The following is a 27,754-nucleotide window of genomic DNA, read 5'->3' on the forward strand; positions in this document are numbered from 1 at the left end:
GATCCATGGGTCGGCGGTTCGAATCCCGGCTCCTCCTGTCTACATGTCGAAGTGTCCTTGGGCAAGACACTGAACCCCAAATTGCTCCCGATGTGCTGGTTGGTACCTTGCATGGCCTCTGCCGCAATCGGTGTTTGAATGTGTGTGAATGGGTGAATGTAATGCACAATCTATGTAAAGCGCCTTGGATAAAGGCGCTATATAAATGCAACATTTACCATTTATTTACCATTTTGTCACATATACAACTCTCTCTCTCTCTCTCTCTCTCTCTCTCTCTCTCTCTCTCTCTGGCATACTCATAGGACCCATTAACATTGACAATGCCGTCTACAGGAGTAAGATGAAAGACGGTCTTATCTTCATTCAAGGTCTGATGTTGGCTATGTGTATTGCTGCTGCACTGATCCACAACCATCTGTTGGTGAGTAGAGAGCAGGACAAATTCAAAAAGAGTTGTCCATTTATCAAAATGGCTTCTATGTACGTATATACATACATATACATCTACTGGCTTTGGCCTGGGTGGTTCAATTTAAACGTGTAACTACAGTACTGTACATACTTTATTTATGTTGTCCAATGTATTTTTTTCGTACAGCTGAAAAAACAGGAAGCCATTTATGAGGAGCCTGAAATCGATCACATCTATGAGGTTTGTAGGAGTTGGCAGATTTTGCTATTATAAAAATGTAATTCTATAGATCATGAAATGTAATTTGACACTTACGCTAAGTTGTCTTACAAACAGGAAACATGGTTTATTCTCACAGCTGTGTGTACACACACACACACACACACACACACACACACACACACACACACACACACACACACACACCTCACTCCAGTGAGCACATCATAGCATAGTTTGTTTGTCTAGTGTTGCTGTTGCTTCCTGTTGCATTTGAATGATGTGTAGGTGATTATTTCACTAAACAATACAATTGTCTATGGAGTAATAGGAGTATGGAGAAACAGAAAATGTAACCAGAATGTATTTAATGTTGTACATGTTGAAGTCATTATTGGGTAGCGGCTGCTTAAGACAACGGGAAGGGCCTCCTTGTGACCACAGACCGAGAATGGGTTCAAATGTGTTCTTCCTGTCTCTTTGTGGGAGCAGGGCCTGGCGATAGGGACATGTGGAGGAGATATTTACCAGGACCTCTCTGTGTACACTGAGCCCGAGGGAGCTGAGGCCTCATGGGAAAGGGACTGATCACTTCTCTAGAGCAGGTGTTCCCAAACTTTTTAGCCTGTTCCTTGACCCAAAAGAGAGATTAGACGTTTGCGGGACCCAAACTAGTGAAAATAGCAGATCAGCTATTTTCACTATTCTTAAACATTTGTTTTCTAATATGGAATTTCTTAGATTTTTTCTTTGATTTCTTTAAGAAATTACTGGAAAAAGAATTGCAATTTGTTTTTAATTCATGATTTTTTTTCTTTTTCTTTTTTGGGAATGTTTCTTGAAAATGTTTTGAAATAATAATTAAAAACAATATTTAGGAAACAAAAAATAAGGGACCCATAAAAATGTGTCTGCGACCCACAGATGGGTCCCTACCCACTGTTTGGGAAGCAGTGTTCTAGAGGGCTCACAGACCACCTGGCTGCACCTGCACTTCACTTGATAGTGGAGCAAAGGGACAAGATCACAGGCGGACAGAATTTGTCAGTTGAAGCCTGAAAACGATGCCATGAAGTGGAGTTTACACAGTTGCAGTTTGATTAACATAGTAGTGTGAAAAATACATATCTTTGCATTAATTTATTCTGGCATGTCAGAACTATGCAATTCATATATGAATGCAATACACTTGACATTATTTTCCTGACTTGATAACATTGGTGTCTAAAAATGAATCTGACTCATCATGAAGAACACAGACATTGCCATCATTGCTGTCCTCAGCAAAACGTCAGATGACATGGATATACCAAAGTCATGTTGCTTTGTGTGTACAGTTGCTTTGCTCCGTGGACCTGCATTTGATTTAACCTCTTTTGCTTTAACTGCAATAAAACCTATTTTGACCTCTGACCTCTTGATCATACTGTGAATAACATTGTGTAATATTGTTATTCAATAATATAACTATGCCATCAAAGCAAAGCAAAGTTCTTTGTTTATCCAGGGAAGTGGATAAAGCTCGAGATGCTTGTTTACAGCCACACCCTGCTCATAGAACATTTCATGGTAGGGGTTCAATGCCTTGCTCAAGGGCACTTCAGCGGTGGTAATTTTAACATGTCGGTCCGGGGATTCGAACTGGCGACCTTCAGGTATCAAGACCGCTCCACAAACCATTCGACCACCGCTGCCCACAAATTAAATCCAATTCTGCTATGACTATGACACATAGTTGCCCTTAATTCAGCCACTCTGTAACTCTGTTACTCAACAGGGATTGAGAGGCATTTCATTTTCAACGGAAGCCAGCGACATGAAGCTACAAATCTTGTAGCTGCTGCAAAAGATACAAAGCTACAAATAAGTTGAACCGCCTTCAAACTTAAGATACAAAGCGACAAATAAGCTGTGAATCTTTGTATCTTTGCATCTACCCGTGTGAACGCAGCCTTGCATTATGGGAAAACAATAAATTATTTTATATAAAAGGAATAGTATCAATCAATGCCTTTCATCTTGTTTTAATTGCTGTAACAGGTTACAATGAATAGCATATATAAATACATATAAAAGATGTATTTCGTGTCATCAACATATGCATAAGATAACAAATACAAAAATAAATTATTTTACAAATATCTAGCATTATTCAACAAATAAATTATAAATGGACCAATAAATAAATAAATAAATAAATAAATATAAAAAAATTAAATTAGATAATACATCAAATGGAGAGAAAGAGTTTTCAGTTTGCGATGAATGTGGCAGAAGCCAGAAGGTCAAGTCTCAGAAGGTGACTTCTGATCTCCTTCCTGATCAACTCCCAGGCCTCAGCGCTGTGACCCTGCAGACAGGAAATAGTGTTGAGCAGCCATTCACAAACCTTTTCATGTAAAAGACACCCAAATTAATATGTATTTGGCTTTGGACCCCAAACATTTTGAGTCAGGAACCCCTTATACAAGATTTAATTGTGTTGTTTCAATAATATTGTAGTGGAGTAAAAGTATAATATTTGCCTCTGAAATGTAGGCCTAGTAGAGTTGAAGTAAAAGTACTGAAAATTGTACTTAGTTACTACATCACTGGGATTTAGAAGGTGCTTTTAGAATCGGCCTCTAATTTTGATACTACAGTATATGAACTCATTTAGCTGGGGAGTCCCTTGCAACCACCTCAAAGACCACAGGGGTTATTGCACTACAGCAAAAAAAAACTGATCTACAAGCTCACAGCGCATTGCATTGCAAAGCATGGTCAGCTTGCAGATCTGCTACTCCCGGCATTTTTTTTTAAAATCTTTTGAAAATGCTCACCTAGAATAATATACCTAAAATAGAGACTGCCAGGTTGAACGTGGTTTAATAAACAAAATGCTATGGCCTATGTGAAAGTGGTCAGGAGGTGCACGCACATCCCAGGCTAATTCAACGGGTGATCGAACAAAAATAACGAACTGCACTCGTCAGGAGTACTGAGTATACGTGACGAAGGCCACAGAGGCCGAAACGTTGCGTTTTTTAATTTTACCCACCTTGGTAAATAAAGTTTTTGGAGGAGCTTTCAAAACGGTGTGCAGACTTATTCTTTCTTTTGCAAGGCCTATTATGTGAACCCTCAATAAAGAGCCCAAATGGAGGTTATTCTTAGATTATTCTCACCATCTGCTCCAGGACATGGTGTGACAGCCTCTTGAAGTACAAGTGCACCTTCCTGCTCTTTTTCATCCGATTCACCATCTACAACAGAATAATACCATAATTGGTTATCGCATAAATCCAACCAACGTGTAATTAGTTATTCAGTTCATTCAAATAATAATACACTTAAATATATATATATATATATATATATATATATATATATATATATATATATATATATACACACACATACATACACCCTTAATTAAGACGCCCTGAGGGCGAGAAGCGACCTCGCCCTAAATGGCAAGGTCACTAGTAAACTGCGACTTCTGTACTGGCCATATATGTGAGCGTGTCTTGAGTGTACAGGGTTTGATGAGGTCAGATCAATAATTATATGGAATGTCAGAACAGGTCAGCTCCATATATGGAGATCTAAGGGTTTGATGAGGTTAGATCAACATATTGAATGAATTCTGTATTGGCCATATATGGAGCGTGTCACGAGGCGTGACTGATGGACTGACTGACGGGAGATGCAGGTCTTCATAGTAAACTGCGACCTACGTCGTAACAATTGTGGTATAATATCCTATTTTACATCTCTGCGGGATTTCACAAACAAGCACCTAGAATGTATTCAAAGACAATGTAGATCGGCTATTTTCAAGCATTATTGAAAGTATAAAACAGGTCAAACAATGCTTACACAGGAGCGTAGGCCCTCGCCCTGCTGGACTAAGACATTAACAAAGTCCTCCACCCTGCTGTCGTCCCAGGACACAGCGTCCAGGTCCTCCTCAAATAGCTCAGCCATCTCCTCTATAGTCTGCACAATGAAGGCAAGCTTGTCCTCTGGCTGTGAACAGAAAGAAACTGCTGATAAACCACTACACTACAGTAGAAGTAGGCCTATGTTATTACATTATGCATACTGAGAACATAACAATATTTTGTCTCTATAGCAGGTGACAATGCAATTGCTTTACTTTGTAGATTTGATTGATTAAATGATAAACATAGCCTAACGCCTACTATACTGCATTTCATTTATCAATTTATTTATGAGTAGTGGTTAGTTATTCATAGGTGATAGCACTATTAACTAATAATGAATACAGACAGAGAAATAATAACTATGTCCTTTATAACATTTACTAATGAACTATAACCTACATCAGCATACATACTGTATAGGTCTTAGGCATTTAGGCAGCCCCAGAAGAATAATTGTTCATCCAATCAATAATTAAATGGATCTAAACGACAACATACCTCCTCAGCAGGTGTGTTGTCATTTAGATCAGTAAACCGTGAATGCTTTATAATGGTATAGCAGTTATGCCGGCCAAATTGATAAGCTACTGCAGTAGTAGCCTACTATTAATGTTTATTAAGTACCAATTAAAACTGCTTACCGGTCCATTATAAAAACCTCACATATCCATAGTCTCAGAATGAAAAGGATGGAGATTATACCCCACGTTTCCCCATGTTTAAGAATTTAAGACATTTTATGACTCGGAACTTACCGATGCTTTAAATGCCCGAGTGTACAGGCCATGTGGGAAGGGAACTGCAGCAGAATCCTCCTCTGTAAAAGATCCACCCTACGTTTGACACAAACATTTAGCATATTAGACAAATAGATAGATAGATAGATAAATAGATAGATAGATAGATAGATAGATAGATAGATAGTAGGGATGTCAAACGACTCATATTTGGCAAATCGATAAATCGAGGCCGCAAATCGACGAGTCGATCGACTTTTTCCTATTTTTTTTTTCCATTATTTTTTATTTTTTTATTTTTGTTGTTGCTGCGCAGCAGTTGAGGAGAACGCAACTATGCATTCCTTTAAGCAACAACGTCTGCAGCTGCATCCATATGTTTAGAATTTGCATCAATGATCAAAGCCCAATAATAAAAAATAAACTTTATTTTGTAAACAACGACACTGAAGGAGCAGCGGCGCTATCGGCTGCTATGCTATCAGCTAGTCACAACTCTCAATTGTATGCAGCAGCCTGTCACAAGTCCCGTAATGAACTGATACGGGACGCACGTTGTTCCGTATTTTAATGTCGGGTCGGGGAATAAATACAGTATGAATGACGGCGGGATTTATTTGACAACGCTGTCCTGCTTTCTTCACAAGAAGAGAAGAGCGCTCACAGCTCAGAACAGCAATGAGAATGCGAACCTGGGGTCTGGGAGGCTCAGAGCTGCAGCCATTGGCTCATGATACGAGCACACGACCAATGGGACAGAGCATTCAGTGTTGCTAAGATACCCTCCCCCTTCACCCCACACCCTTGGACGATGGGGTCTAGCCGCAGGCTCTAGCAGCCAGGGCATGCACGTGAGGAGCTGCGCTGACTGACAGGCGCAGCACAGCAGTGTCACACAGACAAAAAAAATAAAAACGATTTTTCGACTCATACGTTTTTGAGTCGCGGAAGGCATGAGTCGACAATCGAGTCGATTTTCAACTTTTTTCAACATCCCTAATAGATAGATAGATTCTTTATTTTTGTGTCATGCACCCAAGGCGCCCAGCCCACATGGACTTATAGGACACACCATACAAATCATTGCGTCAGTATTGCATTGTGTACAATAAACAGTTTTTCTTTTTCTTTTTTTTACACAAACAAAACATTCTGCCTTTTTTCCCACGCTTTGCATAAAAAACATACTAAAGCAAAAATACCTTTCCTAAAACAAAATTCCAGCTTTTCGTAGTCCTCTAACCAGAAAAAGTTAACACAGATGGTTGTCATTTTACAAAATAATACATGTCTTAATTCTTCATATAATGGGCAGTAAAACAAAAATATGAATTTAATTTTCAATTTCTTTCAAATCACACACTAGACACACTCTGTCCACTCTGACAACTAGTGAAAGATGTCAAAAGATAGTTTTCAGTCATCCTGTGAGTAACCAAAAGCCACTTACCAGCTTAGCCAGCAAAAGCAACGAGTTTTCACTGTACTGTCTGAACTTATGCTCCATCCATCTGCAACTTAGCGACATCCCATGGCTGCATACATTTAAACACAAGCAAAAAAATAATATCTTGGTGAACATTTTGAATGGTATGTTTATCCTTTGTAATAATAAACAAATAAATGTGGTTTTCGAAGACCAGTTTACCATTAGCCATGTCTCTCAGTTCCATTTATACTTGAACAAATCGAATAAGGCTCACCTGTTTCACTTTCCGGACTTGACAGTGGTTGTAAACGGTTCAGAAAGCGGTCCACTGGTCTTGGAAAGTACAGTTGATAATTCTTATTTAGCTCGATGACCCTTAACAAATTAGTTATCTAAATGGAGAATTAACTTAGCTGTCAAACTCTGCTCTCCATGTGCCGCAACACATTTTCAAGTGAGCTTCATATTGAGACATTTCCCAAGTTTGTAGCCTACCAGTTGTTTGCTTTAGTGAAGATTAGCCTACTCAGAGCCCTAATGGGCTGAACTTCAGATATGCCCATGTTGTAAAACAGGTGTTGTCACAACATTTTTCAGGCCCTTTAGCTGAGAGACATGAAATGAAATACATGAAATTGTGTTGCAGATTAAACCTTTTCATAATAGACTTGACACAAGTTGAGAGCACGATCAGTGTTGTGTAAATAAAGGGTTCCAAAACTTTTCAGGACAAGATCCCTTAAAGAATTTTGAACTGGGGACCCCCACCCTGACAAGCACTAGTAGGCATTATATTTAGTTTTGACTGTTCCTCACTGCTCACACCGCCTCGCAGTGAGACGACCCCCCCCCCAAACTACACCAAAGCTGGCCGACCTACAAAGCTCACAGCACTGCAGCAAGCCTGTAGATCTATTTTGTGTTCCTGCCAGAATAGGGAAGTTCCTGTCAAGGATTTGGCAGACCACCTGTTGAAGACCGTTGTAAACCACAGAACACTAGGCTAGACTGCTTGAGTGTGTTACTAGTGTTTATATAAATACAGTACTTTTTGATCTGTGAAATTATATAGCAGTTACACCATACATAAACTCACATTGAGCTACAGTAATGATAGCAATTGCCAATAATCTGGCAGTGGCAACATAATGTCATATAAGATTGACAGTGGCCTACAATGACTGTATGAGGCTGCTACTGAGAGCTCCAAGAAGCTCCAGTGCAAGCCACATGTTCGTCAGTGTTGGGGTCCCCACCTGCTCTGCAGCGCAATCTTATGTATAGATTTATGTGCAGAGTATCTGAGTCAGTAAATGACATCATTGATGTCATTACTAACCCGTTACGTAGTTGTCAGGTTCTCCTCCAGACTGTGGAACCATTGGCAAACTTGTCTGTATGTTCGAAACTGAACATTGTGGAACTCTTTATATTGTATATTTCTTTCCATATTATTATTTTTTTAATCTATCGTTGTTTTGTACTGTGATATGGATTCCCCTGAGTCTGCAATAAAGATTGAATTGATACCATTCACTATCAGTAATTAGTAAACTCCCTAAGCACAGATGATGAAACCTGTGTGAATGTAGACTTCAGACCCTTCAGGTGCAATGACATCATTTCAAATCAAGTGAAAACGAAAAGTATCTATGCAGTATGAGCAGCAGATATACGTACAGTAAGCTGCAGTACGTGGGGAATAAATGACAACCAAACACCGATATAGAAAAGGACATAGTTCTGCTTTCAACCGAGGACCATCGTTTTAAATGTGGAGTTCAGGGTAAGAAAAATACGCTTCATGCATTCATTACAAATAGACACAAAGTACACGTGTGACAATATAACATTTTATTTCAAATTCTATAAAAACAAATTATACAGTTATACATTATACAATTAAACAGTCTATGGCAAGCCGTTTTTTTTAAAACGTTTAATCAAACCACCCTCAACATTCCTCCTAACTGTCCATATCCTCATTCTTCCTAGGAGGAATGACATCACTTTTGACAGTCATGTGTATGGGGCTTTTAGTTTCAGATATCCTAACTGCTTCTAAAAAAAAAAAAACATTCTGGATATCTATAATTTAATTCTTAATAGGACAAACTACCATTTCAGATATACTAAATTACATTTGCACTAGTCATAATATGAATTGTGGATATCCATAATTAGATTTCTACTAGTCACAATGTATTTTTGGATGTACAAAATGAAATTATGGATGTAAGGAATGTTTTTTTTATTTTGAATATCTGAAATGGTAGTTTCCCCTAGTAAGACTTGCATTGTAGATATATGAAATGGTAGTTTCTCCTAGTAAGAATATTGTAGATATGCAGAATGTGGATTTTAGAGATCCAGGTTATGGATATTTGAAACTAAAAGCCCAATACTGCCATTAGATGCTCCTGGTTGCGGTTACTGGTGATGCGAGACTTCAGTTGAGTTCATCTGCCCTTCCATGGTTAATTCTTGCTGCAAGGAAAGGAAAAGCATCATTCCAGCAACTGTTCACATACAAGAGGCACTGCTAGTCTTTAGACTAGGCATTTCTGTTAGAGATTTGAATACTGATACAAACAAGATACATTTCACCTGTGAAATAACCAGAGAAACATAATGGCCAATACTAAGGTACCTGAAGGATGTTACGGTAGGTAGTATTTAGTGCAGGGTTAGCCAATAATTCACTTTTTCGTTAAGAACTCAAGAATTGAAACAATAATGTTATGGCATGCAAACCAGCATACAAACCAGTCATAGACTGTATATTGCAGAGGAGATAAAACACCCAACATGTTGCTCTTCTAAGAGGAAATTCCTTCTGATGTTTTGAGTTCAACCAAAGACTTCTAGAACTAGAAAATCCATCTGTAGTTGTTTGGACTCGGAGGTTGTCTCCCTATTCCATTGAGGCATTTTTAACTATGGTCTTGTGTAGGAAGTTTAAGTTGGCAGTGGAGAGGCAGACATAAACCTACAGTGTCGGTCAACAAATTAACATTAAGCATCACATCTGAAATGATGAAACTCATTATACAAAATAAAAATGAAACTACTACATATCAGCTCAAAACGTGTCACATTGCGACACGTTTTGAGCTTGTAGATCGGCTATTTTTGCTACGACAGTAATATGCAATGTGGCCCTCTGGAGTGAGTGTGGAAATATAGTGGCCCTCTCCATCGTCAAAGTTGCCCACCCCTGGTGTACAGTCAAAGACTTACCGCAAATTCTGAGTAGCTTCTGACAGATAAGCTTGGGCTTAAGGAGCCTTGGGGGCTGTTCTCATTGGTTCTTGGGCTTAAGGAGCCTTGGGGGTTGCTGTTCTCATTAGTTTTTTCCAGTGCACGCCGAGGCTTCCCCAGTCCAGGGGTTCTCTCGCCCTGGGGAGGGGCACCAAGAGTTACCATTTTGCTTTCAACTAAAACAGAGCTAGGTGTGATGATAATTTATGGTCCAATGATTAATGTAACAGAGATAATAGAGCAACACCAGTGTTGCGGACTCTATTTTTTTCCCCAATGATTAATGTACCCATAATGTTTAAACCTCCTTAAAAGAACAAGTCAACCTTTTCCATATAGGGTGGTACATACAGGATGGTACAGTACAGTCTGTCAATACTCAGGTGGACTTACTTGCGGTTTGCATTTCTAAACACCCAGGTTAAAACGTTGGCAAAATTGGCATGCTTTCCCACCTTTCATTTATAGTAGTGTAAATATCTCCCTACATGTCATTACTTCATTTTTTTGTAGTTTATTTTTCCTTGGGACTTTGCTCGCCTGAATGTAGGTTCATTGTACCACTATGAACTACTCTGTCTGAACTCATGAGGAAAGAAAAGAGCCTTACACCACATCCACACTGCCAGTGATGAAATCTCATTGAATACATGTTTTTCAACTTTCCTGACGAGCGTGCCTGTGTGTGTGTTAGGTTGCGCACAGGTGGTGAAAAACAACCATGCTGTTTTCGTGCTCATACCCAGACACCCAGGCACCCACCCACCCACCCACACACACACATAACTCCGTAAGGGAGTGGTTGCAGCACTCAAAAAGACAAACCATGGCAGGAGATCAGTGTGAACATACCTGGCTAGAAGACAGTATAGTCTTGGAGTGGAGTGCCATCTTAAGGCTAGCTGTTCCAAAGCCTGAAGTGTGGGCAGCCTTGGATGTGGAGAGTGTTGGGGAGCTGGTGGACTGTGGAATGAAGGTAGTGGGTTACCGTGCAGAATGATTTTAAAATGAACTAGGGCTGCAACAATTTTCTTAATTATTATAAAACTTTTTAAATCCATATACACCCATTCTGGGCGGGAACCCCTTTTGGTGTTAGCATTATGTTATGCTTTAGCTATTGAAAAATAGCAGATCTACAAGATCATAGCGCGCCACCGAGTGGCGCGCTACGAGCTTGTGGGTCTGCTATTTTTGAAAAATCGAAGAACGACTGACATAGAAACATAGCCTTTTCATAAAACTGTCAGGATGTAGAAGACATTTTTAGAATCTGATCTCAGGTCAAAATGGGTTAGATTCTTTTTTGTATTCATTCAATTGCTATGAACCACAACAACTCTTCACAGCATCTTACCTTTGCCATTTTGGCAGGCGCAGAGCTGACCTTTGGCAAGGTGGGAGTGGCTGCCAGGCGCCTCTTGGCTGGGGTCATTCTTGTAGTGCCGAAGCGGATCTCCTCTTCCTTTAGCTTCAGCTTCTTCTGTTGCTGTTAAAAAAGGAACACGTTTTGAAAAACCGTTCACAAATTAGATGACTTGATTATTAGTCCAGTGTGGTTTACCCTCTCCATCTTTTCCAGCTCCTTCTCTGCCTGGAGGTTGTTCCACTTCGTTGCCATGTAGTTGATAAACTGCTGCCCGTTAACAAAGAAGTCCTTGCCGTGCTCTTGTTGCCACGCCTCAACCTGTGCCTTGAGGGTCTTCTCGAGCTGGAGACGAAACAGGACATTGACACCAAACCGGGTCATTTTTGAGTGGTGTAAACCACTCCAACAACTGGCTTTGTTAGTCTGTGCAGAAAAAATGAGCATGGTTGCCATGTTCACCCTGTAAACCCGGGTGTGATTTCATTACGTCAGACATGATTTCATTACGTCAGACAGGCTATATTACACCACTCAGTTCACACGGGTGTGATTTTTTTTTAACACTGAGGATTTTGCTTTTGTTCTTGCCTAATGTAAGTCGCTCTGGATTAAGAGCGTCTGCTAAATGCCTAAATTGTAAATTGTAGTAACACCAGTAATGCATGATGTAAAAAAATAAATAATAATAAAGTACCTGACACTTTTGTCTCATCAAAATGTCTGTTATTTTTTAAATGACTCATCCCTGTATTTAGTGAAGACAAAATGGTCAATCTACAAGCTCACAATTGGTTAGATGAGCTTTTAAACTGCCATTTTTGACAGGCTTTAAATAGGGTTGCCAGGGTTAAGCTTGCAGTTCAACTGCAAGCCATGGCCATATGCATTGGCCTGTTGAACCAAGATCATACAGTACATGCTTAAAGAGCACCACCTACTGGCCAGTGTTGACTATGCACCAACCATGCAGTAAGCAGTAACTTCCCAAACCTTCCGTTTGTTGTGGGAGATGCAGGGCAGGGAGTTTCTTTTTTGGCTCTAGGCATAGTCGACACATGCAATGCCAATTACAAAACCAAAACAAGTGGGCCTCTATGGGTAGCATTTGAATACCAAGAGTTATCGGTGATCATTTTGTCATCAGGCAAGCGTGCAGACAAATGCATTTTGTGCCTATAGAAAACATTTAACGATCTGCTCACCTTGGACAGGCCTTTCTGTATATCAGACCTGTGCTTCTGTTCTTTAAGAAGGTTCCCTCCTCGATTGTTAAATCTGGAGGGATCATTGGCACACACACACACACACACACACACACACACACACACACACGACGATTATAAGAACAGGCGTGCCCCCACGACGATTATAAGAACATTTCGTCCCTGCTGCCCATATTATATTACTAAACGTAGTGGCGTCACTGCTGTCAGTCCATAGGAATTCACAGACAGCAGTGACACTACCTGAGAGTGGGAGTCGATGCTCGCTGAAGGGGCGTTTGTTTTACAGGGTTAGGGTTAGGTTTAGGCTTAGTGTTTTAGGACTCCCACGCTCTGCAAAAAAAGAGAGTACCGCAGTGACACAGCACACAATTATGACAACTTCCTGTTTGTGTTAGTTAGGAATATGACATAATTTCCTGTTTGTGTTATTTAGGACTATGACATAATTTCCTGTTTGTGTTTTTTTAGGACTATGAGCAGAAGAAGCTGTCAGCGACCCGAGGTGAGTTGTTGACCCTTGACCTCACTGTGTTTCAAATTATTTATTTAGGAATACCCCATTGAGATATAGGGCGCGTTCGGAAATAGCGCACTGAGCGCACTGTGCAATGCAAACTAATACTTTTTACGGCTCTAGCAGAGATTCTAAACTCGTTTAATTTCAAGGACCCTCAGTTTGAGATGCATTAGTCTACGGACCCCCATTTCAAAAAGTGTGTGTGTGCGTGTGCGTGTGCGTGTGCGTGTGTGTGTGTGTGTGTGTGTGTGTGTGTGTGTGTGTGTGTGTGTGTGTGCGTGCGCGTGCGTGTGTGTGTAGCGATGCAGAGGAAGCCAGTGCTCTCGGAGGTCAGAACTCCGACAGACACCTGGAGCGGTCTGGGTTTCTCCAAGTCCATGCCCGCCGAGGAACTGCGTCTGATTGGCCGACGCAGCTCCATGCCCGCAGACGAACTGCGGCTGACTGGCCGACGCAGTTCATACAAGCCCTACCTGACCAACGGCGCCACCCAGGGACAGGTGCAGGTAAGATTCAATACATTTTATATTTAAACATTCAATGCTATGTTTCATTAAACTGTATTGTACCTTTAGTATTTAAACATTCAATGCTATGTTTCATTCAATGTATATTACCTTTAGTATTTATAGAGAAAAGCTTTATTATATTATTATATTAAGTATACTATTTTAACGACATATAAATAGGATGCCAGTATCAAAAGCTTTATTGTTTTTATTATATTAAAATATTAAAATTGTTATTAGTATTTTCTTTTAAAATGAACTTAAATATGAAAATCTATTAACTGTAACTCAGCTGTCTGTCTGTCTGTCTGTCTGCCCATGCCTGTCTGTCTCTCCGCCTGTCTGTCTCTCAGTGGGCGTGGCAGAGGAGTAACTGATGTTTCTGTCTGTCTCTCTGCCTGTCTGTCTCTCTCTTGTAGTGGGCGTGTCCGAAGAGTAACTCAGAGAACTGGCGAGACAGACGCGGCTCCACATCTTCGTCTCACCATCTTCACCCTCCTCTTCATCACCAGATCACAACTCCTTCCCTATGTTTACATCTTCTTCTAGTAGGGGGCGACACAACACTTTCTGTGAGCTTCTAAATACTGGCACTATATGCTCCTGCTTCGAGGCATCGGACATGTCTAGTCATATATTAGTTTAGTAGCAAACATTGTTACTTTATTTCAGTATTTATTGGTCATTTTATTAGATCTTCCTGTTTTTGCCTTGAGCTTATAGGTAGTGGGTACTGTACTTACGAATGTTATTTGTCTGTCCTAAATGTTGTCCTGTATTTATTTTGTTGGTACTGGCAGAGCTGTGTAACATTATTTGCCTTGTCTCTTGGCCAGTTCACACTTGACCTTTGACCTCCAGTGGAGAGTGGGGGCGTGTCCTCATCCAGGAGGGCGTCGACCTGCAGCCAGCGAAGCCCGTCACCACAGCAGGACTGCGACCGATTGGCTGAGCTGCTTAAGCAGCTGGGCGTGGCCAAATACACTGATGTGTTCACACAACAAGAGGTACGCTTACACGCACGCACGCACGCACGCACACACACACACACTGTGTATTACATAGACTGTCGCAGTCCCACCCCCTGCGAAGGCACCAGGAAATAATTCCCCATTCATTTTCCCCCGACTTTTCAAAAAGTATTTATTTAAAGACCTTTAAAGTCTCGGACAAAGCCAACTCGGCAGATGACAACTCATGACAATAAACACATTTTTTCGGCCGAACAGATAATTAGAAAGATGAAAAAAGGGCAGGGTACGACACTTTGTTGTTGTTTTACTTCTTTCTAATTATTTATTCGTCCAAAAACAAATGTGTTTATTGTCATGAGTTGTCATCTGTCCGAGGCTTTTAAAGGTCTTTAAATAAATACTTTTTGAAACTATGGAGAAAATGAATGGGGAATTATCTCCTGGTGCCTCGCGTCTTTCTGAAAGGGGGTGGGACTGCAACGCTCTATTGTGTAGGCTACATGTGTTGATGTACGTGTGTGTCATAATGTGCTGATGTCATAATGACTGGGTGTGTGTGTGTGGTGTGTGCGTGCGTGCGTGTCAGATTGACTTCCAGACGTTTCTCACTCTGTCTGACGAAGACCTGAAGGAAGTGGGTGTGGCCACGTTTGGAGCCAGACGCAAGATGCTGCTGGCCATATATGGTAAGAATGATGATGTCATAACAATGATGTCATAATGTTGTGAAGTTCCAGCGTTCCATAGCCTGAGTGGATGGAAACTTCTGATTGGTTGAAACACCGTTGTGGACTGAAACTTCAAAATAAAATGAGAAATAAAAGCCATTTCACTGTAAAGGTCTTCAACTGTGAAGCCTCAACCAGAAATAACAAGGAAAAGAGAACTAGTTAGTCCGTTTAGTAAACCAACTATAACAAAGTAAAACCAGATATTGTTTGTCAATATTTGTATGTTTAATAGAGCGTCGCAGTCCCGCCCCTTACCATGGACCAGGAAATGATTCTCCGTTCATTTTCCTCATAGACATTTCAGAAAGTATTTATTTAAAGACGTTTACGCCGCGGACAAAGCCAACTCGAGTCGTGACAAATCATGACAACAAACACAATTTTTGGGGCCGAAAAAAAAATTAGAAAGAAGAAAAAAACGGCAGGTTACAACACTTTTTTTGTTGTTTTTCTTCTTTGTAATTATTTGTTTGGTCCAAAATATTGTTTGTGTTGTCATGAGTTGTCACGACTCGAGTTGGCTTTGTCCGCGGCGTAACCGTCTTTAAATAAATACTTTTGCAAATGTCTATGGGAAAAATGCATTGGGATTCATTTCCTGGTCCATGGTAGGGGGCGGGACTGCGACGCTCTATAGACTAGATCAGTGGTTTCCAACCGTTTTAATATCGTCACTGATACACGTACTCTTTCCATTCATTTTCACGGATGATGATACTGTCCCTCTGAAGATATTACCAGGGAAGATCAATGTAACTGTGGAGCAATGCAGTTAGACATGATGATGCCAAATTCCATGGAGAGGAGGAGATTCTTGGGGTCCCATGCACCCGAAAGATATATTTTTCTAACCTATAACTTTTTATAATCCTTTTGTCTAGTTGATGATTTTGATGTTCCCAGAGCTAATTATTGTCCCATATATGTTTTTTTTTCGGATATGAAAATGAAATCAACATAGCTCCTGAACTATACAACCGGCAGAAAACGGCATTTTATTTTTGTCTTCTACATGATGAATTGGTTAATATTTGCCATGGTTCAATCATGTGTTCCATATGTGTATAACGCAAACCTTAAACACCATTAACAATAAAGAGACAATACGACGTGAAATGACACATGACGTACATTTCCCCGGACTTCATTGTAAACTTCATTCGTTTACAAATCAAACATTGAACTAAAGACAAACATTAAACATGTGTAGGCCTATAGGAGGGGGCGGGGCTGGCGCCCCTCAAAAGTTGTGAAGTTGTGTGAACTGTAGTGATGGAACACTGTGTACATCAGCTGCTGTTTGGACCCCATCTAGTGTCCATCAGCAGACACTACATGTGTCTGAATATGATGGATTCTATCAAAACAGTCCATGGTTTTGGATTGAACTATTAGTATTCAATGAATACTTAGTTTCCAAAGACAAGCACAGTAAAGTACAGTTCAATACAATGTCTGCTATTAAACATCCATTGTGTCCATACTGGTTTTAAAATAGACAATGTATTCAAATATGTAAATCGTCTCATTATGCACTATTGAAAAAATGTATGAAGCCTCACATCATTGCTGAATGATGAATGTCCAAAACATTTATTTTTTAGCATTATTAATTATTTTTACCCAAGCAAAATGAAAATAGATATGGTATGGGCTATGTTTATATCATGGTATCGCTAAAAAAAACATAACTTTTATTTTATTTATTATAATGTAATTAAATATAAAAAGTTTCACCACTAGCCATCTAATTTCTAGGCTACTATCACAGGAGTGTGCGTGCGTGCGTGACGTGTGTGTGGTGCAGAGTGCAGATGATCAGTCTTGATTGAAAAACAAAGTGTGGGGTCAATTCACTCAGAGTGTAGAGTAGGAGAGTAGCGACACGCTTTGATCTCGCCGCAAAGCGGGTGCCTATGGGCTATAGTTCCAAACATTGCTCCTATGGCTGGAACTATCCCATTGAGATATAATGAGCACTTCCGCATTCCATTGTTACAATGGGAGTCAACACTAGTGTCGCCACTCTCTTACTAGATTAGGGTGGCTACTCAGTCTGAATTCACTTTGCAGGTTGAACTGTTTGCAGGTACGCTACAGCAACGACGTAGAGTCTGTGGGGGCCGGGGGGCCAGGGCCCCCATGAGGAATTGGACCAGGGATCTCGGCCCCCATGAGGAATTGGATCTGAATATATATTCGCCTCGGTTCGTACCGTTTGTGCCGCATCAGGTCGCGCCCGTTCGCGCAATTCTCGCTTGCATTGACTTTGTATGTAATCGCGCTGTTCTAACCATCCAAGTCTGACACCTTAACACGTCTGTTTTCCTGTCTGTCCGGGGCGGGGGGTGGTGGACCGCGTTGCCTGTCCCCTTGTACACATGAAGATCAGGCATTGAAAAGCTAATCTGGGTGCTTAAGCAGGTGGAATACGAGACGGCTCGCCCCTTTTCCAACTCCCCCAAAAGTCCGGAGAAGTCGCCCCAACAAAGAGAGAGAGAGAGTTTTACATGTAGCTGTTATGTCTCACTGACAGCTGTTTGATTGTGCTGCGCTCTTGCATATTCCTGTGTTGTTTGTGATGATTGGGGGGGATTATCTGGGATCGGTGGCCGAACGGATAGCGGAGCGGTCTTGATACCGGAAGGTCGCCAGTTAGAATCAGCTGTCCGACACGTTAAAATTACCACCGCTGAAGTGCCCTTGAACAAGGCATTGAACCACTACGATGAAATGTGTTCTATGAGCAGGGCCTGGCTGGAAACAAGTTCTTGAGCTTAGCCCAGATACCCTGGGTAAATATAGTAATCATTTCATTTCATTTCATCGACTACTTCAGTCTTGACATACAACATGATGTGTGATGATGTTGCTTTGCCTTATTATTGACTCTGAGTTTTGAAAGTAAAGAAGAGTTGTGTTTAAGCTGTCATGGTCCACTGATTCACAATAGTAGCCTACTTTTAAACAGAGAGAGAGAGAGATTTTTACCTGTACTATATTTGTACATGTACTTTGAGCCTCTTTTGTTTGAGTGTGATGGGTCGTAGACTCGTTACTACCACAAGAACAACAACAACAGATCAACTGTAGGAATGTAACCATTTATTTGAGAGAAATAATATATACAGATGCCACTTTAAAAAATTGTTGAACAAAAAAAATATATACGCTTCTTCAATACTAGAAGAAAAACGCTTCTTCAATACTAGAAGAAAAAAAGTTGAACAAAAATATATACAACGCTTCTTCAATACTAGAAGAAAAACGCTTCTTCAATACTAGAAGAAAAAAAGTTGAACAAAAATATATATACACAACGCTACTTCAATACTAGCAGCAAAAAAAAGTATGTAAGTAAGAAGCAACAAGGACTTTAGTGGCACCTGCTGAAATAAATGTAATACAATGTTATGATGTGAACGTAACACAATGTCTAATATAAAATGTCTAAGATACATAATGTGCATGGGAATAATAAATAAAATTGGAAATGCTTCTTTTGCAAGTAGTCAAACATTTCCAGCAGCAGACACAGATTCAGTCTCTTAACAGACATAAGTGACAGTACCATGCAGTGCAACAGCAGGGGAGTGTAATCTATGCATTGAGTCTGGTGTGCGTTCTTGCAAAAGAAGCATTTCCAATATTATTTCACACACAAAAAAAAAAACACCACCTCAAGATCCCACACTATTTGTGAACTTGCTACGAGGTGGTTTGGTGGGACTCAATCTGAGAACCCATCATGAAAAAAATAAAATAAAAACAGCGTCCTCTTTTCCGTTGAATTCAACCGTCTGTCTCGAGAGAGAGAGACTAAGTGGGACTTGGCTTGGTGGTGATGAAGGGATGGGATAACACCAGCTCAGGTGTTATCCTCTCCTCTGGATCCAGGTGAAGCATCCGTTTCAACAGGTCCATGAAGACGTCACAAGACGTTTTGTCGGCATCGTCGAAGTCGAACACCTCTTCCAGTGAGCTCTCATCATCCTCATCCTCGTCTTCATCCTCTTCCAGTGAGCTCTCATCATCCTCATCCTCGTCTTCATCCTCTTCTCTTCTCTCTCCTCTCCTCTTCTCTCCCCCTACGTAATACTCCTCTGGTTTCTATATCAAAACAAAACAAAACAAAAGTTAGTTTCAGTGATTTGAATTAATATGAGCAAGGATACTTGAATATAAGAGAGGAAGTTATTACACCAAGTGTGTGTGTGTTTGTGGGGGGGGGATACCTTAAATCTCCACATATTGTTCTCTGGGATGAAATAGTTGCAGGTTTTTAGTCCGGCATCCAAGAGAGATTGTGCTGGCATACCAAGCATCGAGAAGATGGATTGAAGCTGCAGAAAGAAAAAAAAACAGAGGATATTCAACAATTCAGTCTTAAGTAAACTCCCAGCTCATAAGAAGAACGTGTAACTACAGTGTTTGTTCAGAGTAGAGTCTGAAAGCATTCTGTTTTAAATGTTTCATCAATAGATTACTCACCACATCGTATTCGGTGTCGCCGCTGATTAATTCCTCGTTCAGCATCACGTTAGCCATGACACAGCCCAGTGACCACATGTCAAGGGCCTCTGTGAGTGGGAGGCCCAGGAATACTTCTGGTGCTCTGTGGGTTGTAAAAGAAAATAAAGTTTTATAGCAATGCAATAACTATCTTGTCAAATGCAGTCAAACAGTAAAACACATTAATTTAAGCCATTGTCCAAGAGTAGAACTCACCTGTACTCCAGAATGGGCTCGATGGCCCGTCGCTTGGTCTCAGAGACAGGAACGGCCAGACCAAAGTCAATGAGTTTGAATCTGAGGGGTTCTTCTCCTTGGTTCACCAGCATGATGTTCTCCAATTTGATGTCTGCATGGATCAGACCGATTCCCTTCAGGGCCTGGAGTGTAACGGCAAGCTGCAAGACAAGAATAAATAGCATGATTAATATGTGCACTGCAGCAAAGGAGTTGTGAAATTTAACTCAATATTGTTGTCATCACTTCTCATTTAAAACTCATACCTGCTGGACGATGGGTCTCATCTCCGTCATGGACAGACGAGAATCTCTTCGGTTCAAGAATTCCAGGATATCGACATCCAGAGACTCAAACACCAGGCATCTCAATCCGTTGTGGACAAAGCTGTCGTGAAATCTCACTATTCCACACGTGTCAGGGTCCAGGACTCTCAGCTTTTGCAACATGGCCATCTGGGAATACAAGAAGACAGATTTAGACACGGCGTCATATAACAAATGATGCACACACATTTTTTTGAAAAGTCCCCAAAGCAATGCCTTACCTCGTGTTCTGCCACTTGGTCGTAATTCTTGCGTTTCTTTATTATCTTGATGGCCACCATGTCACATGTACGCGTGTTGATGGCTTTGGCCACCATCCCGTAGCTCCCTTCCTCCATGAAGCTCATGACGATGTACTGGCCCCAATCCAGCATGTCCTGCTCGGCTATGCAACTCTCTGAATCCAACCCTGGACCATCAGAGTCTTGGGAGGAGGAGCTGGTGGTCACTTTGGTCAGTGGCGTGGTTGCTCTAGGGTGGGGGAATTGGGGAGTTGGGGAATTAGGGACATCTGAGCAGGACACGATGGCGTGGTGTTGGGGGGCGGACGTGGTCAGGATGTCGACGTAAGCCGCCGGGGAAGGGACGATAAACTTGAACAGGCCCTGCTCGGCGGTGTAGTCAAAGTACACGGTGGAGTTGGTGGTCATGATGTCAATGTCGACCGCTGGCGACGGGACATCTTTGTCCATGGAACCACCTAAAGAGAGAGGAGAGAGACAGAGAATTTAGAGTCAATTGGATTATGATACAAAATAACCAATAAGTACCATGCCATTCCATTGGCATCTTGGATATATCTGACATATATCTCCACTTTTTGTTTAACTATAGCTGCATAATTCCTTATCATTATATCTAAATCATTATATCTATTATCACTGCTGATTCAGGGACTACAGAGATTATGAAAGAGACATTTTGAATCCACAGTTAGTGATTAATTAGCTCAAGTATCCTCACTTTGAATCTAATAAAATGCCATAAATATCTATTAGCATTTTGACAGAATATGCTATAGAGACATCTATGGTATATATTTACTATAGGTGACTCAGACCATACTAATACAAGTCTTTTTTCCTCATTTGGTCATTGATCCTTACCTGTACATGATGTCCTTGAAGAGCACTGGTATGGTTCAAAGCGGTGCTTTTTCAGACTTCCTACTTTGAGTTTTAGTCCTTTGCTCTGCGGTTGTCTCCTGGTCATTAATGTAGGCATGTTGTGTCCGTTGAGTCCTGCTGCTTTCTCTAGATTCAGATGATCTGCTCTGAAGAGTACACTGAACCCAGTATATATGGGGTCTAGTCAGGGTACTTAGGGTCCTCTCTTACCAATCAGGTAACCCCTTTACCAAGGTGTGAGTTGTTGGTGGGGGGAGTGGGGGGTATTTGCCCCCTGTTGCATACTCAATGGTCTCGCATGGTCTCAATGGTCTCAATGGTCTCGCACCTTCCTACCTACATGACTACCTGCCGAAATATGTCCCAAACCGCCCCCTAAGGTGGGAACATTTTCTCACATGGAAGACGAAATATGAAGGCATTATAATATGTACAGCAAATTAATGAAACTAATAATGTTCATTAAATTAATTATAGTAGAGTATAGTATAACATGGTGCTTGTATTGATGCGTATGTATTGCAGTGTAAATAGTAATGTGTGAGTCAAGTCATATATCATCATTTATATATTGAAGTGAAATACAAATATTCATATTTCATGAAGTCATGTGTGTAGCCTATTCTCCCCACATTATTTTTTCTATGGGCCTCTGTGTTTCACCTTTATTGTACTTTTAAGGTCTGTCAATGAAGCATTCAGGTTTCAAGTACTGTACTTTTAGGCAGACATAGCAGAATAGTAGAACAACAAAATTGCAGGTAGGCCTACCATGACATGCAACATAAACATGAGTGCATATGGCTAGTAGTAGTAGACTAGTATGAAAGTCTGTGAAAGATTCCACGTAAATTGGCTGCCTTCATGATTTGAGTCATTTTCAAAAATCCACCTGTTGGTGGCACTGTAAGTCTGTGAAAGATTTCACAGGCTCCAGGTCCCCAGCTAAATCTTTAACTCTAACGTTTTTTAAACAATGAAATAAGCAACTCCATACCATGACATGCAAAAACGAATGTTACTGGATAACATTATGTTCACTAGTCGGAATAAACACACCATTGGGAGGTTTAAGGGATTTATTGACAGTGAGGAAATGGAGGGATGGAGGAAGGATGAATGAATGCAGATGTGTAGGTTCCGGGGGGGGGGGGTCGCCGACCCTGGAGTCTTTGGGGAGGAGGTCGTATGGCACTAGTCGTGTGGCGTTCGTCGTAAGGCGTTCGTCTTACGGTGCGCATGGACGATATCCCCCAGCAGGAACCTGAGAAGGAGAGGAGAGAGAGTTTTGTTTTTAATCGTTTGATCCACTTTTGGCAAGGTGAATGTAGTGGTTCTAGTGCCGAAAAGCTCCTTTGGGGGGAGCGGGGAGAGAAGCTGCTGTGGAGGTGAAGGGGTGGGGGTGGGTTGCGAGAAGCCTGTGGGAAGGCGGCTAGTGTGCGACGCAGCGAGGCGGGCGAAAACATGGAGGATTCTTGGTGGTACTGGGCAGGTATAAATGGGGACAGGTAAATTGACGTAGAGGGCGGAGAGTGGCATGAAGGCAGGGCCAATGTGCGTTTCTCCTCCTCCTGAACATCTGTTGTTTCAACTCCATTAAACATGAGTGCATATGGCTGTGGCCCAAGTTTAACATAATGGTAGTACAACAACAACTCATTTCAGTAATGGATGAATGGAACACCTTGGAATTTCAAGTACTGTACTTGGAATGGAAAGTCCAGAACAATGGAGGGGAGTAAGCCATTCATTATCCATGCATAATTTTCATTTGACCAACAACAAACGGGTTCTAACTGGTTCTACAGGGCTGCCAAGTTTCAGAAAATACCAAGAGTGAGACCTTAGTGACCTTAGTTGTACTGTACTGTACTGTACTGGCACACCCGAAATCATCATATATACAGTTAATATGTGCATGTGTGTTTGTGTTTGCGTTTGGTTGCGCACAGGTGGTGATAAACAACCACGCTGTTTTCGTGCTCAGACCCAGCCAGCCAGCCAGCCAGCAAGCCACACAGAAAGTGTTATCCAAATGCGTTTCGATGCTGAAATCATCTATAAATATCGCATTTACACTGTTTTGTTTTGACAGATAGTCACGTGACTGACGTGACTGACGTCATTCATCAAACAATAAAATAAAATAATGTTTTGGTACTTTATCCACTCAAAATATAACTTTTGCGCATGCATTGCACACCATTTGGAAGTGTAAAATCATGTTATTTTTTACACAGAGTGAAGAGATGAGGGTTGCGTCACAAATTACTGTATAACATTATTTTATATTTAATATCAAGCCAGCCAGTACAAATCATTACCCAGAATGCATCACGACTGCTCTCATAATAAATAAGTCTTTTTTATCCTATTCTCCACAAATACAAATCTTAATGGACCTACATTTAACAGAACTTATATTTTCTAGTTGGATGTGAGACAAATCCTATTTTAATGTAATTTAATTTCATTACGTTTCAATACGAATTGGATTAGTTGTTTCGCGCATGCGTACTGTGTTCACCATTGCTATGGACGCGTCAGACTGTGAAGCGTCCAAAAATGAAGCGGCTGGAGGAACCAAAGGCTTCATAATTTGAAGCATAGGGGTACTGACAGATCTTCAAAAAAGGACGAGTAGGGGGTGAGAGTGTGTTGCAATGAAACACATGGATCTGCACGTTTGACTCATTACTCTGAATGATGATAACCCATTTGCACTTGTGTATTCCTTTCGTCTTGTTTTTCTTTAACGTACACAGGCAAGACCCACAATAGTGGCAATGTGCCTGGAGGCACTCGCCGAAAGCCCAAAGTCGGTTCGGGTGATATGATTGTGGATGGCCAAAATTCAGGTATTTAACAGTGTTGATTTTGACACCAAATTCTGATGTAGTTTTAGTCAGTCTTTTGAATAAAATTCCTTTGAGTTTTAGTCACAGTTAGTTGACTAAATAATACCATAAGATTTTAGAATGGTCTTGATGGCATCGCAATGGCAGATTGTACACATGCATGCTGAAAATAGCCGATCTACAAGCTCACAAGCTTGTAGATCTGCTATATTCAGAACGCAACACCCGAGCGCAACCAAACATCAAATTACTGACTTTTAGTGCTACTGGATCTCTTCTCCACTAGTCCCTCTAACATTTTAGTCTAGTTTTTTATTTGTTGACGAAATTGTCAATATATTTACTCTTAGTTTTATGACCCCAATGACCCTCCCTGCACCAACGACCCTCCCACCACTGAGGATCCTGACAGGTAAATGTATTATCTATGACAGACCCGTACAATTTAGAAAATGAACTATCCCTCTAATGCAGGGGTGTCAAACTCATTTTGGGGCAAGGGCCACATTGCGCGAAAGGTGACTTGATGAGGGCCGCGGCCAGTTGCAGCTCACGTGGGTTGACTTACACAGTCACTTGGCTTTGTTTTCTAGACTGTTTATTGACATACATTGACTTTATTTGTATTACAGTTGTAGGCTACAAGACGTTTGGTATGAGAGGTGGAAAAAAGACCCAATAAACCACTCGAAAATAGTCAAAAATATCCCAAATGGCAAATTGACATGTAGCCATCATGAAATCTGACACTTTGCATCTCTTTGCTTTGACTATCGTGTGTAAGTAGACTATATTCCTCACTTGGTAAGGGAAATTAAACTCTACTGAGCTGTAACAACTATGATTAGCCTCTCCATGTCCTGCTGTATCAGAGTGTGAGGAGAGTAATCCACAACAACTCAACTAGTTGAATAGACTGTTAACGAGCCCATCAGTGACAACATTCCGCACCTGGGCAGAGACAAAGCCGTCTACAGCAGGGCATGTGGGGGAGGGGGAGTAGCAGCTTTGTTTCCTTTTTGAAAATCATCTTGAGGGCTGCATTGGCATGGCCCACGGATCACCAGTTTGACACCCCTGCTCTAATGGGTCACATAGATTCTATTCAAAGGTTCCTTAGACCAACATCAACAGGGAGATGATGACGGGGGATGGAGTGTGTAGCTGAGGGTTACTTACTTACTTGATGATGATGATTACTATATTTACCCAGGGTATCTGGGGCCTGGGCTAAGCTCAAGAACTTGTTTCCAGCCAGGCCCTGCTCATAGAACACATTTCATCGTAGTGGTTCAATGCCTTGTTCAAGGGCACTTCAGCGGTGGTAATTTGAACGTGTCGAACTGGCGACCTTCTGGTATCAAGACCGCTCCGCTATCCGTTCGGCCACCGCTGCCACTACTTAAAGGACTGTATGCTGGGAATAATTGGCACTCGCCCGGGTCGCCCCTGTATGTTGGTTAGAAGAAATGCAATGGACCACCTAGATGTAAAGATCTGTTCTGTCTGTGTTTCATGGCCACCTCGGGCTCAATGCTTTTCCAATGGAAGTCCTGTTCGTCCGACATGTGTGTACGAGGCCTCTGAGTCTGAAATGTCAGTGCGATGCGACCCCCTCCTCCAGTCCTCCTCCTGTCACAAGTGAATCGCCTAGCGCAGCCCTCTTCATAATAAATACCTACATATACACAATCACATTACACAAATAACAGAAAGTCCAAGGCTCGGCCCGGCCCGACTAATTGGCATATTTTTTGGGCCTGGCCCGAAAACGTCAGGTCGGGTTCGGGCAGAGTTTGAGAACTTTACCTAGATGTAAGCACAAGTGAGAAGACCTACTGGGCATTTCTGCTCGTAGCGCGCCACTCGTTGGCACGCTACGAGCTTGTAGGTCTGCTATTTTTTGAAAAATCGTGAAAATGCGGCACAAATCTTTGAATATATATTCTTTCAGAGCAAACGTTTTTAACTCAAATCTTTGCTTCTGAGGGGTTCCTGGAACGACAGTCAGGTGCTGTGACATGTCATTTTTGGGGTTCTTGACATGAAACATTGAGCACCACACTGATACAGAAACATCTTTCAAAAAACTGTCAAATGTCACTGACATTTTTAAAAGTTCGATGTCAGGCCTAAGTGGGTTATTCCCGGAACATCTCTGGGTGGTGGAGCAGCGACAGGGACGTCTCCCTGCCACCGCAGGGGACTTGAAATTGACTTGCTCTTGACAAGACGGCAAACTGCAACAAAGTATGCAGACATAATAATGAATAGCACGGGCTAAAGGCCAAGTGCAAAACACCTCTCTGCTGGACATCACATGATAAATTGGCTATAAAACAAATGAGTTCACTTACTTACTGTACATAATTATTTCAAATGGCATACACATATCGCTGTACAAAAAGTTTGTACAAAAAATATAGAAAAAAGGTAAACATCAAAAGTTTAAAAAAACATCAGTTTGTACAAAAAAATATAGAAAAAAGTTAAGTATAGAAAAAATTTAAACTTCAAAAAAATATAGTAAAAAGTTGTCATATCTAAAAACATCAGTTTGTACAAAAAATATAGAAAAAGTTGTCATATCTACAAAAACACTAAAAAGCTTTCGCTGGTAGCGGCGTAGCTTGTTCTCTGAAACCATACGCAGCTGCATTTCATACTGTATGCGACAACGACCCCATTAGCCCCCCTCCACTCTAATGTGACTGCAACCAACCAAACCTGTTTGATGGCCAGATGTGGCCATCAGCAGAGCACCCACTGCTTTGGGGTGGGGGCTTGTCTGCCCTTTGGGTATCTACGGTCACTTGTCATTTCTCACATGCTAATATCTAATTAGCAGTAGCCACCATCATCGTTGTTGGGGGGTGTCAATAGCTTTGCTATTCAGATGATAATTCAGTCAGTAAGTAGGCCTATTAGAACTGTGATTGATTGATCATCTCTCTGTCTCTCTCTCTCACTCTCACTCCAGAGCCTTTATGGAGGACCCAGAGGAGGAGCAGGCGGCGGTAAGTACAACCCGGGTGGGATTTCACATGTCACAGCACAGACACGTCTTAATGCATACATATGAACCATGGGGTCCCTATTTTAGACCAACTATAATGTAAACATTTTCAGAAATTGATAAAATAGCTGATCTTGTAGGTCGGCTATTTTAACCAAATATATATATATATATAGGGTTTAAACAAACGAAAGAATGCATTGTTTTTGGCTATTGATTTAATACAAAACATTTTTCAAAACATGACAATGTTAACCAGGAGTGGAGATCAAAACATACCCGTCTCTTCAAAGCCCAGCAAACAGTGAAGAGACAAGCCACACCTCAGCATGTATAAGCCTCCCCTGACCACACGGTGTCAC

At 41.2% G+C, this 27,754-nt stretch overlaps 3 protein-coding genes across 3 annotated transcripts in view; all 3 read right to left on the reverse strand.

The window, feature by feature from the left end:
* LOC306914807 (kelch-like protein 24) overlaps positions 1-27,754 on the reverse strand; it is a gene marked incomplete at its 5' end in the record, with an annotated part of 245,141 nt that overhangs the window by 89,067 nt on the left and 128,320 nt on the right. The window lies entirely within an intron of this gene.
* LOC306915831 (interferon a3-like) lies at positions 2,886-6,807 on the reverse strand (the record flags this gene model as incomplete). Its single annotated transcript, XM_079493470.1, has 6 exons — positions 2,886-2,984; positions 3,802-3,879; positions 4,496-4,645; positions 5,319-5,396; positions 6,103-6,168; positions 6,751-6,807. The coding sequence occupies 6 exons, from the start codon at positions 6,805-6,807 to the stop codon at positions 2,886-2,888; spliced, it is 528 nt and encodes a 175-aa protein (XP_079349596.1).
* Positions 9,089-12,645, reverse strand: LOC306915710 (uncharacterized protein). Its single transcript, XM_079493246.1, has 6 exons — positions 12,562-12,645; positions 11,555-11,701; positions 11,348-11,479; positions 10,843-10,953; positions 9,970-10,128; positions 9,089-9,216 (listed from the first exon to the last, which is right to left on the reverse strand). The coding sequence occupies exons 2-6, from the start codon at positions 11,609-11,611 to the stop codon at positions 9,160-9,162; spliced, it is 516 nt and encodes a 171-aa protein (XP_079349372.1). The 5' UTR covers positions 11,612-11,701; positions 12,562-12,645; the 3' UTR covers positions 9,089-9,159.

Source organism: Electrona antarctica (genome assembly GCF_951216825.1).
Source record: "Electrona antarctica genome assembly, chromosome: 22".
Taxonomy (NCBI): Eukaryota; Metazoa; Chordata; class Actinopteri; order Myctophiformes; family Myctophidae; genus Electrona; species Electrona antarctica.

Coding starts and splice junctions, on each gene's coding strand:
- LOC306915710 (XM_079493246.1), bottom strand. CDS start 11,611: ATGGCAACGAAGTGGAACAACCTCCAGGCAGAGAAGGAGCTGGAAAAG. Junction 10,954..11,347: donor CGCCTGCCAAAATGGCAAAG/GTAAGATGCTGT, acceptor TTCATTCCACAG/TCCACCAGCTCCCCAACACT. Junction 9,217..9,969: donor GAAGCTACTCAGAATTTGCG/GTAAGTCTTTGA, acceptor CTTTCCTTGCAG/CAAGAATTAACCATGGAAGG.